Genomic DNA, 23647 nt, shown 5'->3' with positions numbered 1-23647 from the left:
TCAGTGATGATAATTTTATTTAGGAGCAAAGCATGATTTAGGAAAAACTGTGTTTTCACTGGTATCATTACTAACAGCTCACAGTTTAAGAGCATTATTGTGATCATGAACGTAGCTTGTGATGTTTTTTTTAAAGTGAGAAGCTGTGAAAGTCCACAACACTTCAAAGAACTGGATCTATGTGAGTTAACAGGAAAGGTGTGACACAGGAGAGGAGTGAAACCCAGAAGGTGTGTGTGCGTTGGGGTGTGTTGGGAGGAGCGCAGGGTTCCCACTGAAGCCATAGCTGAAGCACAGCTTTTCCATTTTCCATAGCTCAGAATGTATCCCTGAAATACAAACTTTCCTTCTGCTCTGATTTTCCTCAAATCAGGACTGACTTCTTTATGGAAACAACTTGAGTTTGTTTGGCTGTACTGGAAACAGCACAAAGCTAACATCAGATTTCAGACGGCGGCTCAATGCTTGTCTGCTGTAGTATCAATCAGCAAAACAGTCTGAGCCTATAAACAGGTGGGAACCCTGCATAAGAACATCAGGTGTCAGGTGGAGGTTGGGGTCCACAACACAGGCAGCTCCTCCACATACCAGACAGGACGCAGAGGCTGATTTTTTAGGCGGTTTGATAGGCGGAGGGGACGCATTGTCCCACTCCCAAAACGCCATGGAGTTCTGCAGGACCAGACAGCCCTCCACCTGCTGAGGCGGGGGAGGAAGAGGGGTACGACCCGAGCCCCGACCAACCAGCACAGGACACACGATCGTGCAGGAAGAAAAGAAGAATGGAAAAGAAAACAGGAGGCAGCATGCACATGAAGAATGAAAAAGAAACGAGAAAGCTCAAACAGGAATTCAGCTGCAGAACAAAACTGAACAAAAAAGACACCATGAGACAAATGGAGAGACATGCTTGTACACTGCATAATGTTAGACAACAGCGGAGGAGACAGGGCGTTCAGAAGACAGGCTATGGGTTGATTGAGAGGACATTTTCATACCTCTTTCAAGTCGTTGTCGAGGTTCAGATGCTCTGTTTGTTGTCTGTGGCGGTCTTTCCTCCGCTGAGTGGTCGCTGTCCTGTGAGACCACCTGCAGTTCAAACCATGTAATTACACTACTTTATAAAGGCTTTTAATACCATTCACAGAAACAGGTTATCGAAGCAATGCTTTCTCCGACACCAATGTTTGATGCACCTTAAAAGAATAGTTCAACACGTGAGGCACCAGAGGAGAAATCAACCCAATATGTGTGCAAAGTGCTGACTTCATCTGCTGCTTTCACGTGTGGACTTCAGTCATGAGGTGGGGGCTGACTCACTTGTTATTGGTCGGCCCTGTGTTGAGCACGTCGGCCTGCAGTTTGGGGAAGTATCCCTGCTCATATCTGCCCTGGCCAATCTTCATGTCCAGCAGGTGCGGGTGGATGGCAGTGTGGTCGATCTTCATCAGCCGCTGCTCAATGGTCTGAGCTGTAAGGGAGACACAATCCATTCAGAAGTGTTAGAAACAAATCAACATTTGACCACAGTTTTACTGCATACGTTGGGTTTTAATGCTGTCCATGTAGTCACAGAAAGTCGATGCTGATAAAAACTTAAAGGATAATTCCATTAACAAGAAATTTGGTCTAATCCTCTACATTTTATCCATCTTTTCTATCTGTCTGTCTATCTATCTCATCACAGTAAGTCCCTAAAGCTGAGATCTGAGATCATAATAACATCATTCAACATTTCATATGTCAGAAGCTTACCCAAACCGCATGTTGTACATGTGCATCATCTTCTCTTCCAAATAAGTAAAGGTCTAACGAGAACCAGTTTGTTTACAACCTGTCTGATCATGTGACAACTCATGTTTCCTGCACCAGCAGATCTGTTTTTAGACATGCCGTCATGTTCCTAGATCTCAGCAACTTGGCGAGTACAAGCAATGGTGTGCAAAATTACAAACGTGAGACTGAAGGTGTAATAAACTGGAACTATCCTTTGATTGGACTAAGATGGAAGCTGGTGTGAACGCGTGCACGAGGATGCAGTGGCAGAGTGGTGCAGCCATGGCCGATCAGGAGATATAAAAATAAACATCTGTGTCACGTTAGAAGGATAACTAATGTGATTTGGGACATTTCAGCTGTAGTGTGTGAATGAAACCAAAGAGGCACACGCACACGTTAGGTTTTCATTCCCTTTTGGGGACATTACATAGACTTACATTCATTTCTTTGAGACTTACCCTAACAATAACCATAACCACTACTTGGTTAACCCTAACCTTAACCTTAACCCAAGTCTTCACCCTCAAATTAAATGATTTACATTATGAGGACCTGCATTTTAACCCCCACAAGTAAACACAAACACTCCCACGCACACACACATCCTAGCCTGGTGAAGGAAGCATAATATGCTCTAACAGCTGCTCATTTGCCAAGAAGAAAAAAAAACCTGGCTGGACTGCAAAACAGGTTGTTTACATCATAAATCAGGGAAGAAGCATGGCATTCTCTCATCTTTCTCTCTCTCGCTCCCTCTGGCCATTCATCACTCCCTCTGTTGTACCGGGAATCCACAAACACACTTCTTCTGTCACGCTTCCCTCCGTCCTTCACCTGCTGTATCTTCACTTCATGCGACAGCAAACACTGCATTCTTATCGGTCTGTCAGTGTAACTGTGTTTGTTGTTAAACGGTCTGGGTTATGTTGCCCTGTCGGAGCACGGAACTTGTTTTGTGTCTGACTGAACTCCTCCGATAGGAGATGCAGTATTAATCTCAGTGAGCAGTGAGCGGAGGCACCACGGTGAGTGGCCACAGGGGAAGGCAGGTGAAATGAAAGGCCGGCTATTGTCTAGGTAATTGGGTACGTGCATGCACCGCCGCGCCCAAATGAGCTCACCTTCAGCAAGTAAAGCTTTACATCACTCAGCCCATTAAATGAATTAAACAGTGCAGGTCAAATTAGACGACATGCATGGATACAGACTACAACAAAGGAGAAAGAGCAGGAAAGAACTCTGGGTGAAATGATAATTCTGATTGTTCTTATTGAAAAGACGCCAAACTGGACGTCGATACAATCACTGTCTGTTTCGTCATGCAGAGCTAACAGCTGTTGGTCTAAAGTTTAGACCAAGAGAGATGTGATGATGGTTTAGAGTCTAAACCATCATCACATCTCTCTGAAATACCAAAGCTTCAGTAATAATAAAGCTTCAGTATGTATTTGTAACATTCCATAATATCATATTCTGCTGTTTTGTGTTCATTAGGCTTGATGGTCAATTTGACCCCTGTTGCTACAGTCAACACTGCAATATTTCAGACGGACAGTAATTCACATTGGAAATACAAAGCACATACAGTGTATCTTGTAACAGTGTATGTAGTTAAAGAAACTGTTCAACATTCTGAAAATGTTACTTATTTGCTCTCTTGCCAAGTGTGACATGAAAAGCTCAGTATCATTCTCATGTCTGTGGGTTAAAGTGATGCTAATCAATATTTCTGTACTAACAATGGAAAAAGCGTCTAATGTGAAAGATGCGATCAACTCAGAAAAGCTACACCACCTTTGCAGTTCGCTTTTGGCTCACTGTTTGGGTTTTACCAACCCAAATTTACCCTCTCACCGCTCTAATCAACCTCATATCCACCTGCAACAGGCAGCTGTTTCAGAGAAAAAAAAAAAAGCTCTACCCAGGAAAACCCACTATTAACTATCTGCCTGGGTCCAGTTTCTTATGAACAAGTTTATTAAACTTGGCCTTGGTTATGACTTTGAAATCAATATTCTCAGCTCACTCTCAGAATGAAAACAAATCAGCATCACATGTTTTTACAGTTTTATGAACATCAGTAAACTCCAAACAGCCATGCAGCCTCACAGATTCCCTGTTGGCCTCCAGTGTGAGTCAGTTCCTGAGTCTGACCTCCTGCCTTACACTGCACATTCACCACCAATTAAAGGCTTAACAAAGGCACAGCAAAGCAGCACTCATTGAGAAAATAAGAAAAAACAAAAAAAAAATCTTACAGAGTGTGTACTTGTGCTCTTGTGAGAGAGAGTGATGGAGTGTTTGCAGTGTTGTGATGTAGAAAAATGAGAAGTGGGGTTTTCTGCTCACTGGGGAGAGCTGAGCTGCTTCCAGACGATAAATGAGAGACAAGAGGGAAAGGAGAAATGGAAGAAAAGGCGGGGAGATGGAAGCAGAGTGTCTGTGTGTTTTTAAATTGCGTGGTGCAGTGCAATCCTGTTCGACCTCGGTTAATGGAAGACTGGTATGCTTTGAAGGACGGACAGACACGTACAACATGCTGATCAACGAGCTCCTTTTCTGCTGCCAATTAAAACCACAACTTGTCTGATGTGGATAAGCCTCTTCAACTACTTCTGTTGCAATTTTAATCATGTTTTCTGTGAAGAAATACACACTTGAACATGTCTGACCACTCACACCTCCTCCTCCTGAGCTTACCAGACTCCTTGAGGATGGAGCACCTCTGGTAGCTGGAAGATCGGAGGCTGGGAGCGCGGACGTTGTAGAGGCGAGCTTTATCAATGCGAGCGTCAAAGACGCGGAGCTGCAGCTCCTTCTCCTCCCACTGGGACATGATCTTGTTGTCAATGAAGGTGGCGAACATCTGTGTCTCAATGAAGTGGGAGAGGAAGGGCAGGTAGGGCTCTGGCTGGTCGGACAAGAACGAGGCCTGGAGCAAACATGAGCGTGAAGGCAAAGAAATATATTTGCTGTCAGTTTTCTAAAATTAGTCAGAGGGGCAGCCTGTTCAGTTTAACTACAGACAACATAGAAAAAACCAGCAAGCATTGATTCAATCATTGTCATCACCTGATCAACATTTTCTGCTACTTCACTATAAATGTCTTTCAGAGAGAAGAAATGATTATGTTGACTGAACTGCTGGGCAACTTTTACTATGAAGCAGATATCGGAAGTTTGTCTTTAGAAATAATGGCCCGCCCCAAATAACTGTGGTTTCACTTAAACTGATGCAAATAAGTGTTACATACTGAATTACATAACTGAATATATACACTACAAATTTTCATCTATTCACAGCAACAGACCTAATTTCAATCATTTGCAGTAGCTGACATTTTCAAAATTCACACAAGAAACATGCTGCATGTTGAATGCAAACACTGTCACTGACAGCCCTGACACTGCTCTGAATGCAGGTCATAATTCATCACACAGCACAAAAAATGTCAAACTGAATTTGTTTCCAGTGTTGTATGCACCCACCCACTCAATCCAATTTCAACCTCATAGCTCAATTCAGACGACCAAGTCCCAGGTGTCCCTTTTTGCTCAGCATGGCCACAGTGTGTCTTTGAATGGAACCTCTCTTTGGACTAAAATGGACCCAAAAGGAAAAAAAAAAAAAAAATACTATTCTAGAAAGAACTCAGTATGTTTGTGCTTGATTAGTCACCTTGTCAAAGTTGTGCATCTGCTCCCTGTTGGTCAGCCAGGACTCCAGGTCAGGGGCACTCTGGATGACAAAGGCTTCGTAGTCTGCAAACATGGTGGTGAATCGGCTGGCGAACACCTCCCTCAGCTGGACGTTCAGCTTGGCGTTCTTTAGCTCCTCCTCTTCAGCTGCTGTCCGTTCCCCTTGCCCATCAGTACTCTGAGCTTTGACTCCGGCCCTCAGGGCGTCCACGCGGGCCACCGTTACCCCAGTGCGCTTGGTCAGCGCCTGCAGTCTCTCCAGGGTGGCGTTTCCCTGCAGCAGCTCCAGCACAGCCAGCTCCTCCCCTGCCAGGTTGCCGTTACGCCCGTCGTCTTCTAGCTGCCGGAGAGCAACAGTCTTACGCTCCCTACCAGGGGTGGAGGGGGTGCTGCCAGGAGTGCTGCCGGGACTGGTGCGGGTCCGTGGTGGGGCCCCTGTGTTGGCAGAAATGCCATAGCTAAGCAGCACCTCGCTAAGCTCCTGGATGAACTCTGTCTTGTTGGGGAAGTGGGGAAAGTCTTCTGGAAGCTCGATGTAGTGGTTATCAATGTCCACAAAACACAGGTTGGCCTGCAACAGAGAAAGATATATTATATCTATATTATATTACAATAATATCACTGAGGAATAGACAATGATTCCTATAATTGCTATTATGCTGTGATTTATGGCACCACAAAAACAAAATCAAATCTCTACATCACAGACATGGCAGTGTCCTTTGGGTGCTACTGACAGCAGAAACAGGTGAACGGTGAGTCCAGAGCTGGAACAGGTATTATTGGGAAGCATATTAAGTACAGATTGGTCTTTAGGAGGTAAAATGGGGGCTGGGAGATGTAGAATGTTGCGAATGTAGGTCAGTGTGTGATTGATAATAGCACATTGTGGGGGATCAACCTAAATCTGACATAATGGAGTTAGCATCACACCCTCATATGGGATTAAAGAAAAACCTCTGATAATATTAGAGCTCTAAACCACTCAAACCCACAGAAATGGATATAAATTCTATATTCAAAATAGAAGTGACAGAGGACCTCCAGATTGAAACTTGGAGGTCAGACCCAGTGTGTGGTGTGTTCATGTGCTGATGGAATCTTCAACATCAAAATATGGGCTGCCAAACACATTGCTATACAATAGTTACATTGTCAGAACACTGAAGCTATTGGACACGGATATGGATAAAAAATTAAAACCACTCCCACTGGAAAGCATGCACAAGAAGCTCCAGCTGTAGTGTGGAGATCGAATTGAAATTGATCACATCCAAAATGTCAATGTCAGTACTACTATAATTACACAAGAATACTGTGTGAGCACTACCACAGTAAGTACAGTAGGTCAAAGTTGAAGCAGGTAGGGTAGTATACTGAGATGGTTGTTGACAATTGAAGTTTGTCTGCTAATCTGACTGCTCATGTTTCTTGCCCAATTGGATCTATTTTCAGCAAGATCATGGCATTCCCAGATCTCAGCTACTGACTGTAATCAGTTAATGAATCACTGTTAAACTACAGAAATAAGGACCTTGGTAATGAACTAGAGCTACACATTTAAATATACTGAACACAGACAGCAATAGGGTTCAGAGAAAATCTGATATCTGCACCAGGTACTTCAGGGCTGTGCCTGAACACACATCAGGATGCCACACATAGATGCATTTGCTGCTGTTAAACCATAACTCGTCCAGAAAGAAGACTACTGTCATGTGCAGCAAAGCTCTCAAATCTGGGTTTGGTTAAGCTCAAAGTATACTTTCTTCCTCTATCAAAGAACACCCGCACGCACACACACACACACACACACACACACACACACACACACATACACACACACACACACACACACACACACACACACACACACACACACACACAGACACAGACACAGACAACACAACACAACACAATTCACTCAAATGGCATGGAAACTAAAAAAAATGGCTCTCTCAGGTCTGGATCTGTCCCTGCTGTGTGCTTTTGGATGCAGAACTGAGTTATTGTGACTGTCTCAGAGATACAAACTCATCTGTGTCCAGTTAGATCTAAGTGCAGCTTATTAGGCCACTCAAGGATAGGACGCCATTCACTGATTTGGGAGACGTTTAAAAAAAAAAAGAAAAAAGAAGAAGAACCCATGCAAAGCCTGCATCTCACAAACATTTTTATCTCCAGAAAGATTGCCCTAGTTTAGACCCAAAGCCTGCTCGGAATACTTGTACATACACAAGGAAAGAAAGCAGAGAAATGTAGGAAAGGGATGATAGTAGTGCCACGCAATCCGCAATGCAATAACAAATGTTAACATTTGACATCAGCTAAAAAGAAGAAGACCAAGACTGAAGCACAGGGTTCAAAAAGGCAAACCTTGTCTGGCATTAATTCCCCAATTAGATCCATGTTTTCCCTCTCTCATCATCTCCTCCCTGTTTTGCTTTGAGACATTCTTTCATCATCAGTCCATTTCTGGGGCACTGCCACTTCAAAGGATCATTCGGAAACATAGGGAGATTCACTAGCCTAGTAGGGGGGGGAGCACCCCGTGTGGGGGAGAGGCAGACGGGCTCGTGGGTGCTCCATGGCGGCATCCAGAGCTGGCTGGGATAATTAGCATCCATACGGAATGTGCCGGATTAACGAGCGCTGGGAGTTGGGGGATGTAAGCAAAGCCGGAAGCCGGCAAGCCTGGATGTTCCGCTTTGTTGGGGCCTTATCTCACTTTACCACATGAATACACACACACACACATTAACTGCAACCCTGCACTGGGCTAAATACTGGTTTAAATCCAAAGCACATTCACCTCCTCGCTGTCTGACAAGTGCTTGGGCTGAAATAAAAAGGAGAAGAAGAAAGAAAGAAGAAAGCAGTGACTAAAATCCACTTCAGACTCACTTTGCCTTGAGGTGAATTTGTAGACGAACAATAGGTAATTCCCTGTCCTATTGTGTGTGTGTGTGTGTGTGTGTGTATGTGTGTGTGCGTGTGTCTGTGTCTGTGTGTATGTGTGCAAGGTTGCTCAGAACAGAAAGGTGTTTTTTGTAATTTCCTGTCTCCGTGAACAGGAGCCTGGTAGTCTGCCGGTGTGTGTGTGTGTGTGTGTGTGTGTGTGTGTGTGTGTGTGTGTGTGTGTGTGTGTGTCTGCGTGTACGGTGCTGTTTTCAGTTTTGGCCTTGGACAATGTACTGTCAGCAGCATTGAGCACTAACCGCAAAGTGCAGCAGCTTGTACATACACACACTTACAGTACTTGTGTTTTACCACACTTGTGGGGTACTTTCCATCGTAGGTTTTACAGTCACCAAATTTTACCAGAATCTAAACGTAAGGCAGGCATTGCACCTTAAGTTTTACCCCTTAATTCCAGAGTCCGAATGTCTAAACATATCAAAGGCCTTTTATACTTGCTCACCTGAACCCCATTGAAAGCTCAGGGGTAACAGCCTCATTTCAAAGTTGTATTAACCCAAGGCCCAGGTTCAAAACTCCAATGTGAACATTACATTACATTACATACAGCACAGCAGTCACAGCATGTACACAAATTGGGGGGCAAATTAAAGGAAAAATCAGAACTAATGAGTGTAGAAGCATAAAAAATGCAGAGGCTTCCACATACGCTCAGAACAAGGGCGCACGGAAAATGTCAGATGAGTCTGAAAATGATATGAATCTGTTTCGGGTTGTTCTGAAAGCCTCCTAAAGCTACAATAAAGACCCAGCAGGCTTCAGGGTTGTGTATTATTATAGGTAACAGGTTTATTTAGACAGAGAGGAAACTTACCTCCCCTCCTTGTTTTGAACAGTAGCTCAATTTTGTGGCTTTCTGTTGTTATTTGGAGATTAGCTACTCCTCCTCATCTGACTCATTTTGTACACTGGTTAAAATTTGGAGTCCCTTTAGCGATTATATCAGAAAGCAAAGCAAAACGGCTGTAACTAAGTATTCATTTACATACATGTCCCTGAGTGCGGCGAGCTGAAAAACAAATTACTAATTAAGTGACGATTCTAATTTTTTTATCCAAAGTAACATAAGAAGTCTCACCCTATTCATTGGCTTATTATTTTCTTTGTGGATAAAAACTGGTTTGAATTTTAAAAAACACATTTCCCAAAGTGGATGTTTTGTCTCATGCACAGGTTGGCTGTGTACCTCTTGAGGAAGCTCCAGTTTGGAGCGGTCGGCGCCCTCTTTGGACTGCAGACCCATCAGGTAGGGGACAGGAGCGTCCAGGAAGTGGAGGAGAGAGGCGGGCAGGATGGGAACATAGACGTGCTGCCACTGGAAGGGAAACAGCAGGGTGGTGATCCCCTCAGCCACTGTCATCAGCCGCTGGTAGTCTGAGAGAAGGAGTAAGATACACGATAATATGAGACAACTCACAAGCTCTCCTTGTTTCCTGTGGCTTCATCTTGTAGGAGGAAGGAAGACAAATCCAATAAAACACAGTGACAGTGCCCTATTACTGTGCTACTGTGCACAGATGGAGGAGCTCTTTAATTAAAGGTCATACTGTTGAACTTGAATCCAACATCACAGATACTTCTGACGTATCAGAAGAAGACTGCTACACCACTCTGATCTCATCTGATTCTGATAAACCAGATAAAGCAAAGAGGCATTTTAATGGTAGTTTCTACAGTGATGAGCCTGACAATCAAAGGTCAAAATTTTCATCTTGGATAAACTTTTTTTTTTTTTAATTCCAGGCTTTGTGTGTTAGTATTGTGATGTTTCTGTACTGCACTTCCCAGAGGTCACTTGTCAATTACCTGTTTAGTGTTCACACTGACCTCTGTTTATTAAAAAGAAATTAGTATTAGTTTTACAAAAAAAAAACATTATCTAACAATATCCACTCTACTTTTACAAAAAATAGTTCAGTGTTATTCTGTATATTCTGATTGTTGAAGTGTGTTGGTTCCTGAATAGTTGAAACTTAAAAAATACATCACAAATATATAGTTTAATTTTTACAATGAAACTATGATGAATTATATCCTGTTTCCTAAAACAACTGGTGACTGTTGTTTTCAGCCAACAAATAGTGTGTTTGTTAACATTTTCAGGGATGAATAATTATTAATATTATTATTAATACACACTTTATTTATATAGCACGTTTCTTAACAATGTTACAAAGTGCTTCACAAAATAAAAATAAAACCAGATAAGGCAGATAAAATGATAAAAAAGGACAAGGACATGAGCACAGGGAAATATAAAGACAATAAAATCAAGTGAATAAGATCAAATAAATAGGAATTAATAGGAATGGGAATTAATCCATATGTCAATGAAGGAACTTGCCAATAGTGGAACAGTGTGGCTCACTTATGTGTGTTTAATAGCTTCTCTCAAGCTGAGAAAGAGTGAGTCAATGATCCATATTCAGATTATTACAGCACATTAAGGTCTTGGAACATTATACATGAACATAAGTCAGTGATGTGTTTTCAATGAATTCATCAACCATGCAAGTATGATTTCAATGCACTACATAGACCCGCAAACAGAGTAGAGGGAGAGATTTATGAAATACATATACGTATGTGAGAATCCTGCTGTGCAAGGGAGACTTTAATCAAGTGATTCAAATTGAATCTGAGAGTGAGTTAGGGTTCAGGACAAGAGGAATTACTTTCTGATGGATTCTTCTCAATTGCATTTTCACATGTGAGTGTGTGTCTGAGAGCACTGCCTCTGCTGTTCTCTAAAACAGATTAAGGCCAGTGGTTGCAGGCTGGCTTTAGTATTGAGTTCAGCACCAGTTTTTTTTTTCCAGACATTATTATGAAGGCCAGAGTGAAAAAGCCTGCACAATCTCAAGGAAAGGGGGGAAAAAGCAATAAAAAATACCAGAGTTATACCAATTTATCCAATCAATGGCTCTCTTCTTCATGCGCCCCCTCCCCCTTTGTCAATCCCCTTTATTCCATCTAGCTCAGTCATGTCATGTCCTCCTATCTATATGTTCACATACTATATAGAATGTACGCACTTTCACTGAAAATGCATTAGCCTCTCCAGCGCCTTAGCCACAGGCCACACTGATTTATATTCAACAAGAGAAACTTGACGAGAAGCAGCCACTTGTTCGCCTCTGAAGAGAACGTATAAGTGTAAATGTAGTCTGTTAGCGTGTGCATGTCGTTCAAACAAACACCTAAAATTCATACAAAGCCCCGTGACTTTGTATGAACAGCAGCGCTAGTGATCCAGATGCTGATAAGTGGGAAAAACACTTTTTATGCTTCACACTAACAAGATTGGATTCATAAATACACACACACACACACACACACACACACACACACACACACACACACACACACACACACACAGTCCAGTAAATCACTGCTATCACTCTTTCTTTTCGTTCATGTGTTTGAAGAAGCGATAAAAGCGTGTGTGTACATTTATTACGGCCATTACGCATATTTGCACTTGCACCTGCAGCGTGTCTGTGTTCAATGATTACCAGTGCCTGTAAAAGGCCAAAGAACAAACAAGTCATTCAGTTCATGGATGGAGAGATGAATGACTGTATTCCATTTGTCTGCAGGCCATCTAGAAGCATCGGGCATGATGACAGGCAAACAGGCAAGTTGTGACAGGAAAATAGAAAGTGAGTGTGTGCGTCAAATTTAACTGCTTCACTTTTTTCGTTGCCTGAATTTCAACGTGGTTTTCACATTTATGAAACTTTATGAACCCACTACCAAGTCAAATCATTCGTATCCTGAAATCTTACCTAATGATTAAATAGGCTACATTAAAAGAGTGGTTAGTAATAGCTACAGATGCAGTTTGACATCAGAGTTTGTTGCCTTTGACCTTCCTCCTGACAATTCAACTCCAAAACAGTCAATTCAGCATAACATCCACAGAAGCACTTAATCTACATAAAGGCTCTTAATGCCATGAGTGCATGAGAACTTCCTCTAACACATACTAAGATGAGTGAACCTGTGCAGTCCTGTGTCAACATGCTAGTCAGCACCCACACAACCACACACTTTCACTCCCACATGGCACAAAGTGGCCTGACTGAGAGTCTGAATAATATATGAAGGGAAACCAACAAAGATTTTACAACTCGACTGAGGACAACTGTACATGTAAAATAACACAGTGAGAACATTTTGGGGTTAACACATGCGAAGCAAAATATTGATTTGTTGCTCGCCCTCGCACTCAAGTACCAACAACCTATGTTACTTAAAGGCTTTCCCCTCTTTTCTTTTGGAGCCATGCTAGTTGTGTGGCTCTACTGTTGGAAATGTCAGTTACTTAGTTTCACCACTTTGGTCCAGACTGGCTATCCTTTTTACTTTAAATTAGCAAATATTAGCATGCTAATGTGCTAATCTAAGAAAAAGAAAAAGAAAAAAAAAAACAAGCAAAACAAAAAAACATTATACCACCTAAAAAGCATGTTAGCATGTTAGCATTCTGGCACTAGCATTAAGCTAATATATTATATCATATTAGCATGATTGGGCTAACTAAAGCCTCACAGAGCTGCAAGCATAGACCATAACAGTCTTGTTATGGTTATATTTACAGCACTTAAAGGACTGTTTATATTTAACCAAACACCTAACCTTCCCCAATATGAACTGAAGTGTTTTCTGTATTGTATAAGTATGCAGAAGTGTTGACAGTGAGCATAATCCATCCAGCAAGTACATTACCTACATTTTCCTGAACGTATTTGACTAAAATCTTTTAATAGCATAAATGCAACAGCAACATCATCAGCTCAATATTTTAATTTTTCCAATACTCTGGTTCATGACCAAATACCTCAAAAATTATTTCCAATCAGCCTCAGCTGTATTTTGTGTTTAGCACTAATTAGCAAATATTAGCATGCTAAAATGCCAAATTATGATGATAACCATGGTTAACATGATACCGTGCCTGCTATCACCATGCTAGCAGTGTCATTCTGAGCATGTTAGCATTCTGATGTTAGCATTTAGCTCAGATATTTTTTCCCTTTACCACTACTGAAGATAGTTTTCTGTACAAAAGCTCACAGAACTACTAGTGCGACTGTAGTTTTTTCAAGATGTGATCCCTATCACTCTTTTTGTCCATCTTTCCATTTCACTGTTTGAACCACAGAATTTTACATCCATACTGCACAAAAAGAAGATAGGCCAATCAGAGCCATCTCGCCTGTGTAAGTGTGCATGTGTGTGTGTGTGTGTCCGCACTGTATGTTTAAGCATCTATTCGCTTTCTGTCAAGTCTGAACAGGTTGAAAATTTCTCCTACACGCCCTCTGTGGGAAACAGTGAAAGAATCTGGCTCAAACACTCCTGTTTCTCTTTTCATGTTACAGCAAATCCTTTCCTCGCCGTTCCCCTTCCCGCTCACATGACGCCAGGATAAGTTTAGCCTCTGGGTCTCAGATGGCTTCATTAACACACTTGCTGTTATAACCTGACATGTCTCAAAAAGCGCTTCCTCTGTGCGATACTCTGTCACACGACATAAATTTCACCCTCTTTCCCTTCCTCACATTGACACACATCAAAGCTCACACAGCCAGGCCTCACGAGGAGTAACAAGCAGACGATGAAGAATGAGTCTACAAGTGTCTATTTCTTTTCTTGCTGAACTTAGCTGAATTACAATGTAATTTGTCATTTTTATTGCACATAGAAATAGCTAGAGGTGCTCCTTTCCGAGGGGTTGATTCATCTTTGACAACATTTGCTGCACCGTCAAAGAAACTCCCTTTGAAATATGACAAATACCAGCACCTGGTGAGCAAGCATGCAATCATTTAAAAAGAAACAAATCTGATATGACAAAGTGTAGTGCTGCAGAAAGTCCCAGCAGAGACAGGGCTCAAGGATGCTGAAAAACAGGACGGGACATGTCATTGTGAAACTGTAACAGTGCATCAGGGACTGATAAACACGGCCAGCTCAGTCTCACAAGGGAAGAAGCTAGCTATCTGCGGTAAACAGCTGACATAAGGCATTCTTCAAATGCAGAGATGATAGACTTTAGTTTAGCTGCGCCCTCACAATGTTATGATATAACAGAGTCAGAAAATTGCTGTTTGGAGGGAAGATTACAAAGAAATCAAAATGAAAGAGGCTTAGAGAAGCATCTTATTCCATGAAAAATGAAAGAAAGAAGCCAAGAAATGACTCATTCTGTGTGAAACCATGGTCAACAATTGGGCAACATAAAAACAAACCAGAACAACCTACAAAAATCGATTAAATCAAACAAACCTTGACACTGACACTAAAGCCATGGGGAAAGACTGCCAATGACTCTAAAACACCATATATGACTGCAGGAGAGTATCAGCAATAGGGGTACTGCACTTTTGCAGTCATGCGGTTAACACTGCAACACAGCCACCCTTTGCTTTGGTTTAGGCACAAATACTACTTGGTTTCAACTTTTGCCACAACACAACCCAACGACATCTAGAAAGGTTTGGCATTGGTCAGTTACATACATGCTGTCACACACTCCTGGTAGATTGTGTGGCAACATTAATACTACATTTCTGTGTTTACCTCTAGGCAAGACATAAACTAATTGCTGATGTGTCATGCCTCAGGTGTATCTGAAATAACGTGCTCCCACCACTGTAGCCCTTTGCGCTGTTTTAGTGTGAAAACCTGACTTGCATTCTGCATTCCAGTTCACCCCAAAGATGTTGGAGGGCTATGAGCAAGCCAGTGAAGTTCCTGCATACCAAACTGGGAAAACCATTTCTTTACGGAGCTGGCTTTGCATATGAGAGCACTGTCATGTCAAGTTTAAAACAGGAAAGGGCCAAACACGAACTATTCCACAATGTTGGATGCATGCTGTCGTCTACATACTGAAACACTGTATGCTGTAACATTAAGATTTCCCTTCACTGGAGATAATGTGCTTATCATGTCCTTTTGGCCAAATAGTGTCCAGAGAGAGAAATTTAGTGAAATGTTCCTTTAAATAAATCAGCTTCTATTGGAATTTACACATGTACAGTATCAGTTGCCTCTGTGTAATGATTGGCTGTCAGGCTCAGAGACGGCTGCCGGCAATGTAAATTAACTGCACTGATTCTCATATAATGACATTTCTGCATGCCCCATCCCCACCCCCTACTGTGCCCAATGATTGGCAAAGACACCCGCCTATCCCTACCTGTCACAGCCAATAGGTCTATGAGGAGAACAAGGAGGGGCTGGGGGTCTGATGATGCCTCTACCTGTCATGCTGTAATTGCTTGCTGATTGATCAGAAGGAGTGTAGGAACATATGGTGAGGCAGAGTCTCATTAACATCCAGGGGTGCTCTCCATCTTTTCCCTTCCATCATCTGCCTCCAGCAAAATGGCACTTCATGCAGGGCTTTTCCCCCTCATTATAAAGAAATTAGGGCTCACTTGGACAGACGTGTCAAGCAATCAGAGATCTGGCTGAATGCAAATGGTGGTTCCCGATGACAAATGAAGACTTGAACGAAACAGGGATGTTTTCACTCGAGTGAGTTCTGGTTTTAATTGTTTCCTCCAGGAGCGATCGCCTTTGACACAGACAGTGATGAATAAAACACTGAGACCCATTTTTCATCAAAGGATGATGGGATGAGGGAGAAGAATGCATGGAAGTGAAGGGCCTACTTTGTTCTTGGTCCACAGTCACTGCGTTCAACTGTGTTTTAGTTGGCGTACAGATTAAACATGAGACATATGTGAAAGCACCATTAATGCTGAAAGGAACATACAGGTTTTGGAGCAACATATGCTGCAATCAAGGCAATGACATCTTCTTACATTGTAATTCCAGCAAGCCATATTCTGCAAGTTACAACAATGTGGCTTCATAGCAGAAGAGAGCTGGACTGGCCTGCCTGCAGCCCAGACCTGTCTCCCACTGAAAGGATGGGGTACATTATGAAATGCAAAATACAACAATGGGGACCTCAGACTCTTCAGCAACTTAAGTCATATATCAAGCAAGAATAGGAAAAATAATTCACTTCTGTTTTCAGTTCCCAAACTGAGTGTTTTTAACAGAAAAAGTGATGTGATACAGTGGTAAACGTGACCCTGTCCCAGCAGTTCTTAACAGCAGTGCTCCAGTAGTACAGTATATCCTACTAGTCAAAACACAGTCTGTCCCCAAGCTGCCTTCTAATCTCAGCCTGTGGCCTACTGACAGACAAAACACACTCCCTCTGAGCTGAGCCACTGCGCTGCAGCACAATACAGAGCAAGAGAATCAGCCAATCAGATTACAGTGTCTAATCCTCAATCCATTTGGTATCACTACAAGCTGTGGCTCCAGTGACACACCTGGAGTGGATGAGTTGATCGACAGGCACCATACAAACACTCCTGAAGAGGGATTGATCTTTAGTAATAGTAGACTGCAATCAACACCAATGTTCACTAACCTGGCCAGTCTGTGACACTTCATACATACCGAAAGACAGCATTTTATTGTCAGTCTGCCATTGAACACACTGCTGCATGAAAGTATTACTGTGACTCAAAGTGTGTTCACTGAACTTCCACACCAGAGGAGCTCCTGACTCACGGTCAGAGCAAATGTTTCTCAAAACAAAAAGGAAAACTAGTATACTCTACAAATGAAATCAGACTGACAAAAGATGCTAGCCAGCCTGCACATACTGTACTGTTATCATTTAGTTATCTGTGGTTATCAAGCCTGAATGTGGTGGTCTTGTTTTAGCTGGTGTGGGTTAGTGTGGGTGTTACTACACATACTGTCATCTGGTTAGTAGCTGTTGTCTAATTTGAGTACTGGATCCACTCGAGACTCGACTGGGTGCTATGACCTACGAGGCAGGAGACACGTGACAGACAAAGGTTATCCATCAGCTGCTTTTCTGTGTCATTGGCTAGTTTAAGAAAGCAGATGACAGGAAAAACTATACTGTAAGAGAGTAATCAGCAAAGCATTGAACACAACTGTCCTTGAAAAGCTAAACTCATGCAAATACAAACACATTGTAAAATATAAAAACAATTATGAGATTCTCAATCTAAATAAAGACCTGTAGCAAGCCAGCCTACTTAAATATGATCATAAATATTCTTACAAACACAACTTTGGTACAGGGTTTTAGAACTAAAGTTGTCAAAGTGACAATCATGCTTTCATTCATTGTGCCGTTGTCCACATCACAATCCTGTTTGGGCAAATATGATGAATGTGCTCATGCAAAGGACACAGCTTAGAATATCTTACATCTGTAATTTCTGATTTCGGCTAAGTTATTTTTCTCCTGTGTTTCAAATACCATGATTTATTTGTGGTGATCTGCCATGGTATGAACACTGACCCCCACATACTGACTTTTTATTTTCTAAATCTTTAATATGGGTAAAATTGAATGTGCAGCACATTGATTTGTTCAGCCTGTTCGCTCTCTCCCTCACAAACACACTGACAACAGACCCATCTACAGTGTTTCCCACACACAGACTTTACTTGGGCTGCCCAGCTATATCACCGGCCACTGAAGCATATTCGCTGACCCATTTTAGCAGATACAAGATAAACAAACAAGCTGCAGCGAAAGTGTTCCACACTGTGCTGCAGACTGGAGGAGGCACAGAGTGAAACTGAGAAAGAGTAGGCCAGAGGAATGTAGGACGAAAGGTGATCTCAGTCTGCGGAGTAGTTCAAAGTGTTTGCTCTGTGTGTGAGGGTAATGTGGAGCAGCACAAGCAGCAGCAAACATACTCCTGTCTCGCTGCAGCTGTGAATAATGGATGAATGGAAACCTAGAAGGAGGAAAATCTGATCACTGTGCATCTGTTAGCTTCACATGTAGCTGAAGCTTTAGCGCGCTTCAGAGATTCCTCGTGATCACTCGAGACCATTTTCTCAATTTCTCTTTGTCTCTGAGCCACAAAGTTTTAATGGGACACTATATAAGAGTTTTTCCTGCCTCAAAGCAGAGATGTGCATAGAACAGAACAGCCTGCGTCTGGGTTTGAACAGAACGTACTCCCACTCCTACTCACACATGAACCACACTGAAAAATGGTGCTATGAAGGAAAGAGTTTCTTATTCTCTCATATGTTTTGTCTCCATCAGAAGTTTGGATTTTAACTTTTCTCTTCAGCAGATCCCCCTGCTGAACTGAGGGATGTGATTGAAGTGAATGAGGAGGCCTGTGTTTCTGGACTCCTGATCTGAGACTTCTTCTAACATTGTAATTTTAGGGCAAATTTAAGACTTTTCCTTTTGCCTTCTTCTAGTTTCATCATCAGTGTTTTTCTTCAGCAGCATAGCTATGTGAAGTACTCTGAATTGAAATTGGACTTCATTAATACAGGTGAACTAAAAGTCGGATACTGTAAAGATTATCTAGAGTATTTTGTCACAGCAATAAATTCTAGACATGTTATTGTATTTGAGATATGTGTATCACTGATGACTTTGTAATGACAAATCCCTGATGAGTCAAATAGGTATGTTTGACAGGCATGCAAGTGTGTATCTGTCTGACTGGAAATGATCCTGACTTTATTTACGTGCATCCTTACCCTGCGAGTACAGGAGGATCTGCATCTCCAGCAGGGTGCATGTGAACACCTGGACCAGGTTCTCCACTCCCAGCAGACTGAAGGCCTCTGCGAGGGGGAAGTCAGCCAGCGGCAGCTCCCCCAGCCCGGGCCTCTGGCAAACGATCGGCTCATATACACCATGAAACTTGAGCGAGCGTCCCGGAGCGGGCAGCGGCACCTCATACAGGATGTTGTGAACGTAGCTCTCCAGCGGCAGCGGGGGGGCAGTGGCTGCAGTAACAGCCCTGTGCAGCTGCGACAAGAAGCGGCGGCAGGCGTGCATGAAGGGCATAGGCGTGATCAGACACAAGGCCTTGGACACGTAGAGGGTGTCCCGTGCTGAGTCATAGCCACCCACCCTGCGAGATGAGGATGAGGTGGATGATGAGGTGGGGGAGTCGACCTCGTCTAAACTGCTGGCAAGAGAGTCCATGCTGGAGGAGGAGGAGGAGGAGGAAGAGGAGGATGGGGGGTTGGTGGAGGCGTGCTCTGCATTGTGCATCTGGTAGAGGGTCTGCATGGCAGAGCAGATCTGTGGGCTGGTCACCTCCTCATAGAAGGTGTGGACGAAGCCGTAGGTCCGAGAGCCGTCCTCCTTTGTGATGATGAAGGAGTGGAACTGTGGATCACGCTGGTCTGCCTGCGTCCTGAACGACAGGCCTTTAGGCATACAGAGCTGCAGGGAGAGGAGAGGACACAGGAGTCAATCGGCAGTGCAAGTAAGTCAACTGTCAACTGTAGTTCTAATTGTAGTTTTTTTTTTATGATGACACCATCTTGAAAATTATTTGGAGACATTTGACAGACAGCAGGATCAGTGTATCAGGATAAGTGTATTTTTATGATTGTCCAGATGTAGGCTTGCTACTGTTGGACGATCACCATTTTTTTTTTAAATGAACCAGCCGACATGGCCATCGGTAGGACCAATGTGCTGTCATAGCTCGGTCAGAATGAAACTAATCACTGTACTGGTACAAAGATAATCCACTTGATTCAAGAATATTGTGATTTCTAACTCGACAAAAGATATTTACATTTTTTAAACCACTGTTCACAAGCTTAAATGATGCTAGGACTCATATTGGTGGTGTGTGCTTGTGTGTGATGCCTTCACAGCCGAACTCTGAGCCAAATCCCCGTAAGCTGTGAACAATAGTCAGCAGAAACCTGCAATAAATCTGACTTATTAGCCTCATTATGTTTATTTGGCTGCTGAGAGCTGAAGAGGAGCCGCTCTGTGCCAACACACAAAACCATGCATTCAAGGTGTTTGTGCTCACTGCTCTGCAAACACATGCCACATACATATGTATGAGCTTCAGAGTCTGCAGGCATGGAAAAAAAACTCATACATTTACATTAATATGCTTGTTTTTACATTTATTTTACCTTCAATAACAGAAATTTGGAACATTTTACCCACTTTTCCCATTTATCCTCATTTTGTCTTTATAAACAACAAATAAAAAACACACATGAAACCTGATTGGATTACGCACGAGTCGTGTGTCTCACTAATTAGCACTGACAGATCGTCTCCCCTCTACACTCAGCCTGTGTCTGACATTAGTCATTACTCCAACCACATTCTTTATTGAGTTTCCCTGTCTAGAAAACAATTACACTTCCTGTGTTTCACCTCTCAGCCCCGCCGAGCTGAGAAAAGTAATTAAATTAAACGGAGCATTGAGAAACATGCTGTGAACCTCACATGATGATGCAGTGATCACAATCCCTCAGCAACACTGGTGAGAAGCAACAACGCGACAGTCCAGGCGTGATGAAGGAACACATATACATTTGACCTCCATGATGCAGCAGTCACAGTACAAAATGACCTCATTCAGCCGTCTTCCTGTTTATGTTGTTCAAGTGAAAAAGGAATGGGGACAAGCAGCAGAGGAGGTGAATATAATTGGTTGTTTACAGTGCGGGAAATCTGATGAGGCCTTAAACATGAAGAAGTTGTTGTTGTCAGCTTTATCTGCTGGTACAGAGCTTTACAGGAGCACTCAGTGTGGAGATGTGGCCGAACTTAAGGGGGAAAGGGGAAAGAAGATCATCCAGTGGAGAGATCTGAGCCATCAATGTGCTGTAAACTCCAGATTTCACACAAACACAAACACACACACACATCCGCGTGCGTTTGGTTGGGGCTGTTGGTATTTGAAAACAATTATCTCAGGAAGTAGGATTACCTCCCCCATCCTCCTCGTCTCTCACCTCGCAGCAGGAGGAGGAGGAGGAGGAGCTGGGATTCCTGAGAGGAGGAGAGGATGGTTGGATGACAGGCTGAGGGAGGAATGGAGGAGGAGGAAGAGGGGGAAACGAGGGGCTGTGGAAGTCTCGAGACAAAGAAAGAGAGAGAGAGAAATGATGCTGCTTCTACACATGTCTCTCAACTGTCACCCTCAACGGCTCGCAATCATCCGGGTGTCAGGTTTCAGACGCCGCACTGCTGCATAATGGCCCGTTTCCATGCCGACGTAAGGCGAGAACCACACGTGAATTATTCAGCAGTGCTGACGCCAGGGCAGGTGGAAAAAATAGGTGGTGACCTTCCATCATGAGCGGCACCCAGAGCCCCCCCCACCCACCCAGAGACACGCACACATACACACAAAGCCTGTACATCCACATGGAACATTCACTCCTGTTGTTACTGTCAAGGTCACCGTGCTGATAGTCTCACATTGCCAGACATATCTCCACACTTTGTTTTTTGGCATAAGCCAGCGCTGGAGAAAGGTTTGGCTGAAAGCATTATCATTCTGGTATCAGAGAAAAACATCGCTCTGGGTTCTTTGTGTTTAAACAATGGATAGTCATTGGCACAACTAAATAATAGCAGAACCCTAAAAAACAGCAATGTGGACCTTTCCTTCATGCTTTCTTTGTATTTGAATCAATCACATTTGTCTTGGACGGTGCTAAGCCCTGGATGCAGCGATGGTGCCCTTGCAAAATAGTGTGGGGGTAAACTTGTTTTGGTAGAACATTTGCGTGGGAGTCGAGCTCTGCCATTAAAACGGCTAAGAAGAAGGGATGCAACGTTCCCCTGTGAGAAACTGCCTTCCTAAATTTGCCTCTTAATCCACTTTTTATCCAACTTCTTGACATGAAACGTCTAAGTTGAGACAGCAAAACGGAAATAAGAAGATGTTGTCAATGCAGCCCTCCATGCAAAGCGCTCTGGGTAATTGCAGACAAGATGGGAGAGGATTTATCATCGCTCCGTTACCCAGGATCCCTTGAGAAGACACTGTGTGTCTTAATTCAGGGCCTCTGCTCAAACATGTGGTTCCTTCCTTAAGAGGTAGTGTCTCTTCCTCAAATTGCTAGTTTAAATAATCCACAGCGTCCTCTGTTTTCACTCAATGATCCCACTAGTCTCTTCCTGCCCTGCTGCAGGTACTGTTGGACTCAGTTCATCCAGTTTAGTCTCGCTCATCTACTCATTTTCCCCCCATTGCACCATACAATCCACCTACCATGTTGACAGCATCCTGGTCAAAGGGGTTCCACTCCACGTTCTCTGGGTAGCGTGCCAGAACTTTGGACTTGAACGTCCTCTTCAGGGGACTCTGCTCAAAGTTTTCCCCTGGACAGAAAAGGAGACAAAGAGACAAAGGCAATGATGCAGCGGTAAAGACAGCAGCTCAGCTTCATGACTAGCAGTTGATCATGTGATGTCTAACAACAAGCTTTAAACATCCGCTTCTCCATGTTAATGCAGTTTCTATCACTGTTGGGAAACTGAGATAACTCTGTCAAGTGTGCATATGCTTCTGGATGTTGTGTAAGGGTCACACAGAAAACCTATGGAAGAAACCAGAAAGCATGAAGCTGTGGGGGGTCGGGGACGCTGGCTCGGTAGCTTCCACAGGGACAGAAAAAGCAGCACTGAGAGGATGACCTCATGTACAGTATGTGTCACTCTGGATGGAGCTTTCACTAACAGCCACTCTGACTGCATGCATGAGATTCCTCTTTGTCAGCAGCTGGACTGCTCTATGTTTCCCCCATGCCCCATATCAACACACACCTCACTGGACATACACACACACACACAAATTCAAGTCTAATAAGCCTAAAGTAGCATGTATGTTTCAGTCTGGTTCTCCCATATCTTCATATGAAACATGTCATGTCTTGTAAATGATGTTGGAACGTTTTTAACCTCATCATTCCAGTTTTGCTAAATGTGTCACCTCTAATCCCAGGATCAGAGACAACATTATGTCTTTCCCTCAACCAAATAACGCGTGCAGTATTTCATGACGCAAGTGAAGTGCAAAGGTTATGGGACAGGAGGGGCCACAGACAGACTTCAGAGTGTCCCCCTGACGATCAAATTATACTTTCTGTGACTGAGTAGCTGCAATGGGCTTGACACCAATCTGCAAGTTTAAGTTCACATCCACATATACCCACTGTGGTATGAACAGAACCACATGAGCATCCGTGTCTGCGTTGATGATGACAACAACAACGACGTCACAGAGGACGCGAGACAAGCGAGAGAATCTGACAACCTAGTCCTTTTGTTGAGGTTTTTGAAGTGTCCTAGATTCCA

The 23647-nt window shown here is 43.1% G+C and overlaps 1 protein-coding gene across 4 annotated transcripts in view; it reads right to left on the bottom strand.

Moving 5' to 3' along the window:
- Window positions 1-23647, bottom strand: part of dennd5b (DENN/MADD domain containing 5B) — a 73288-nt gene that overhangs the window by 13561 nt on the left and 36080 nt on the right. For 3 of the 4 annotated variants that reach the window (XM_076722005.1, XM_076722003.1, XM_076722004.1), the window contains 7 exons: window positions 22563-22672; window positions 19048-19744; window positions 9644-9831; window positions 5459-6049; window positions 4480-4711; window positions 1321-1471; window positions 999-1089 (listed from right to left, as the gene is read on the bottom strand). In XM_076722005.1, coding sequence (XP_076578120.1) covers window positions 999-1089; window positions 1321-1471; window positions 4480-4711; window positions 5459-6049; window positions 9644-9831; window positions 19048-19744; window positions 22563-22672 — 2060 coding nt within the window. Of the gene's footprint in view, window positions 1-588; window positions 700-998; window positions 1090-1320; window positions 1472-4479; window positions 4712-5458; window positions 6050-9643; window positions 9832-19047; window positions 19745-22562; window positions 22673-23647 lie in introns of all 4 variants that reach the window. The other variant, XM_076722002.1, reaches the window with a different exon arrangement.

This window comes from Chaetodon auriga, chromosome 22 (assembly GCF_051107435.1).
Source record: "Chaetodon auriga isolate fChaAug3 chromosome 22, fChaAug3.hap1, whole genome shotgun sequence".
Lineage (NCBI taxonomy): Eukaryota > Metazoa > Chordata > Actinopteri > Chaetodontiformes > Chaetodontidae > Chaetodon > Chaetodon auriga.
This window is presented reverse-complemented; position numbering and strand designations above follow the sequence as displayed.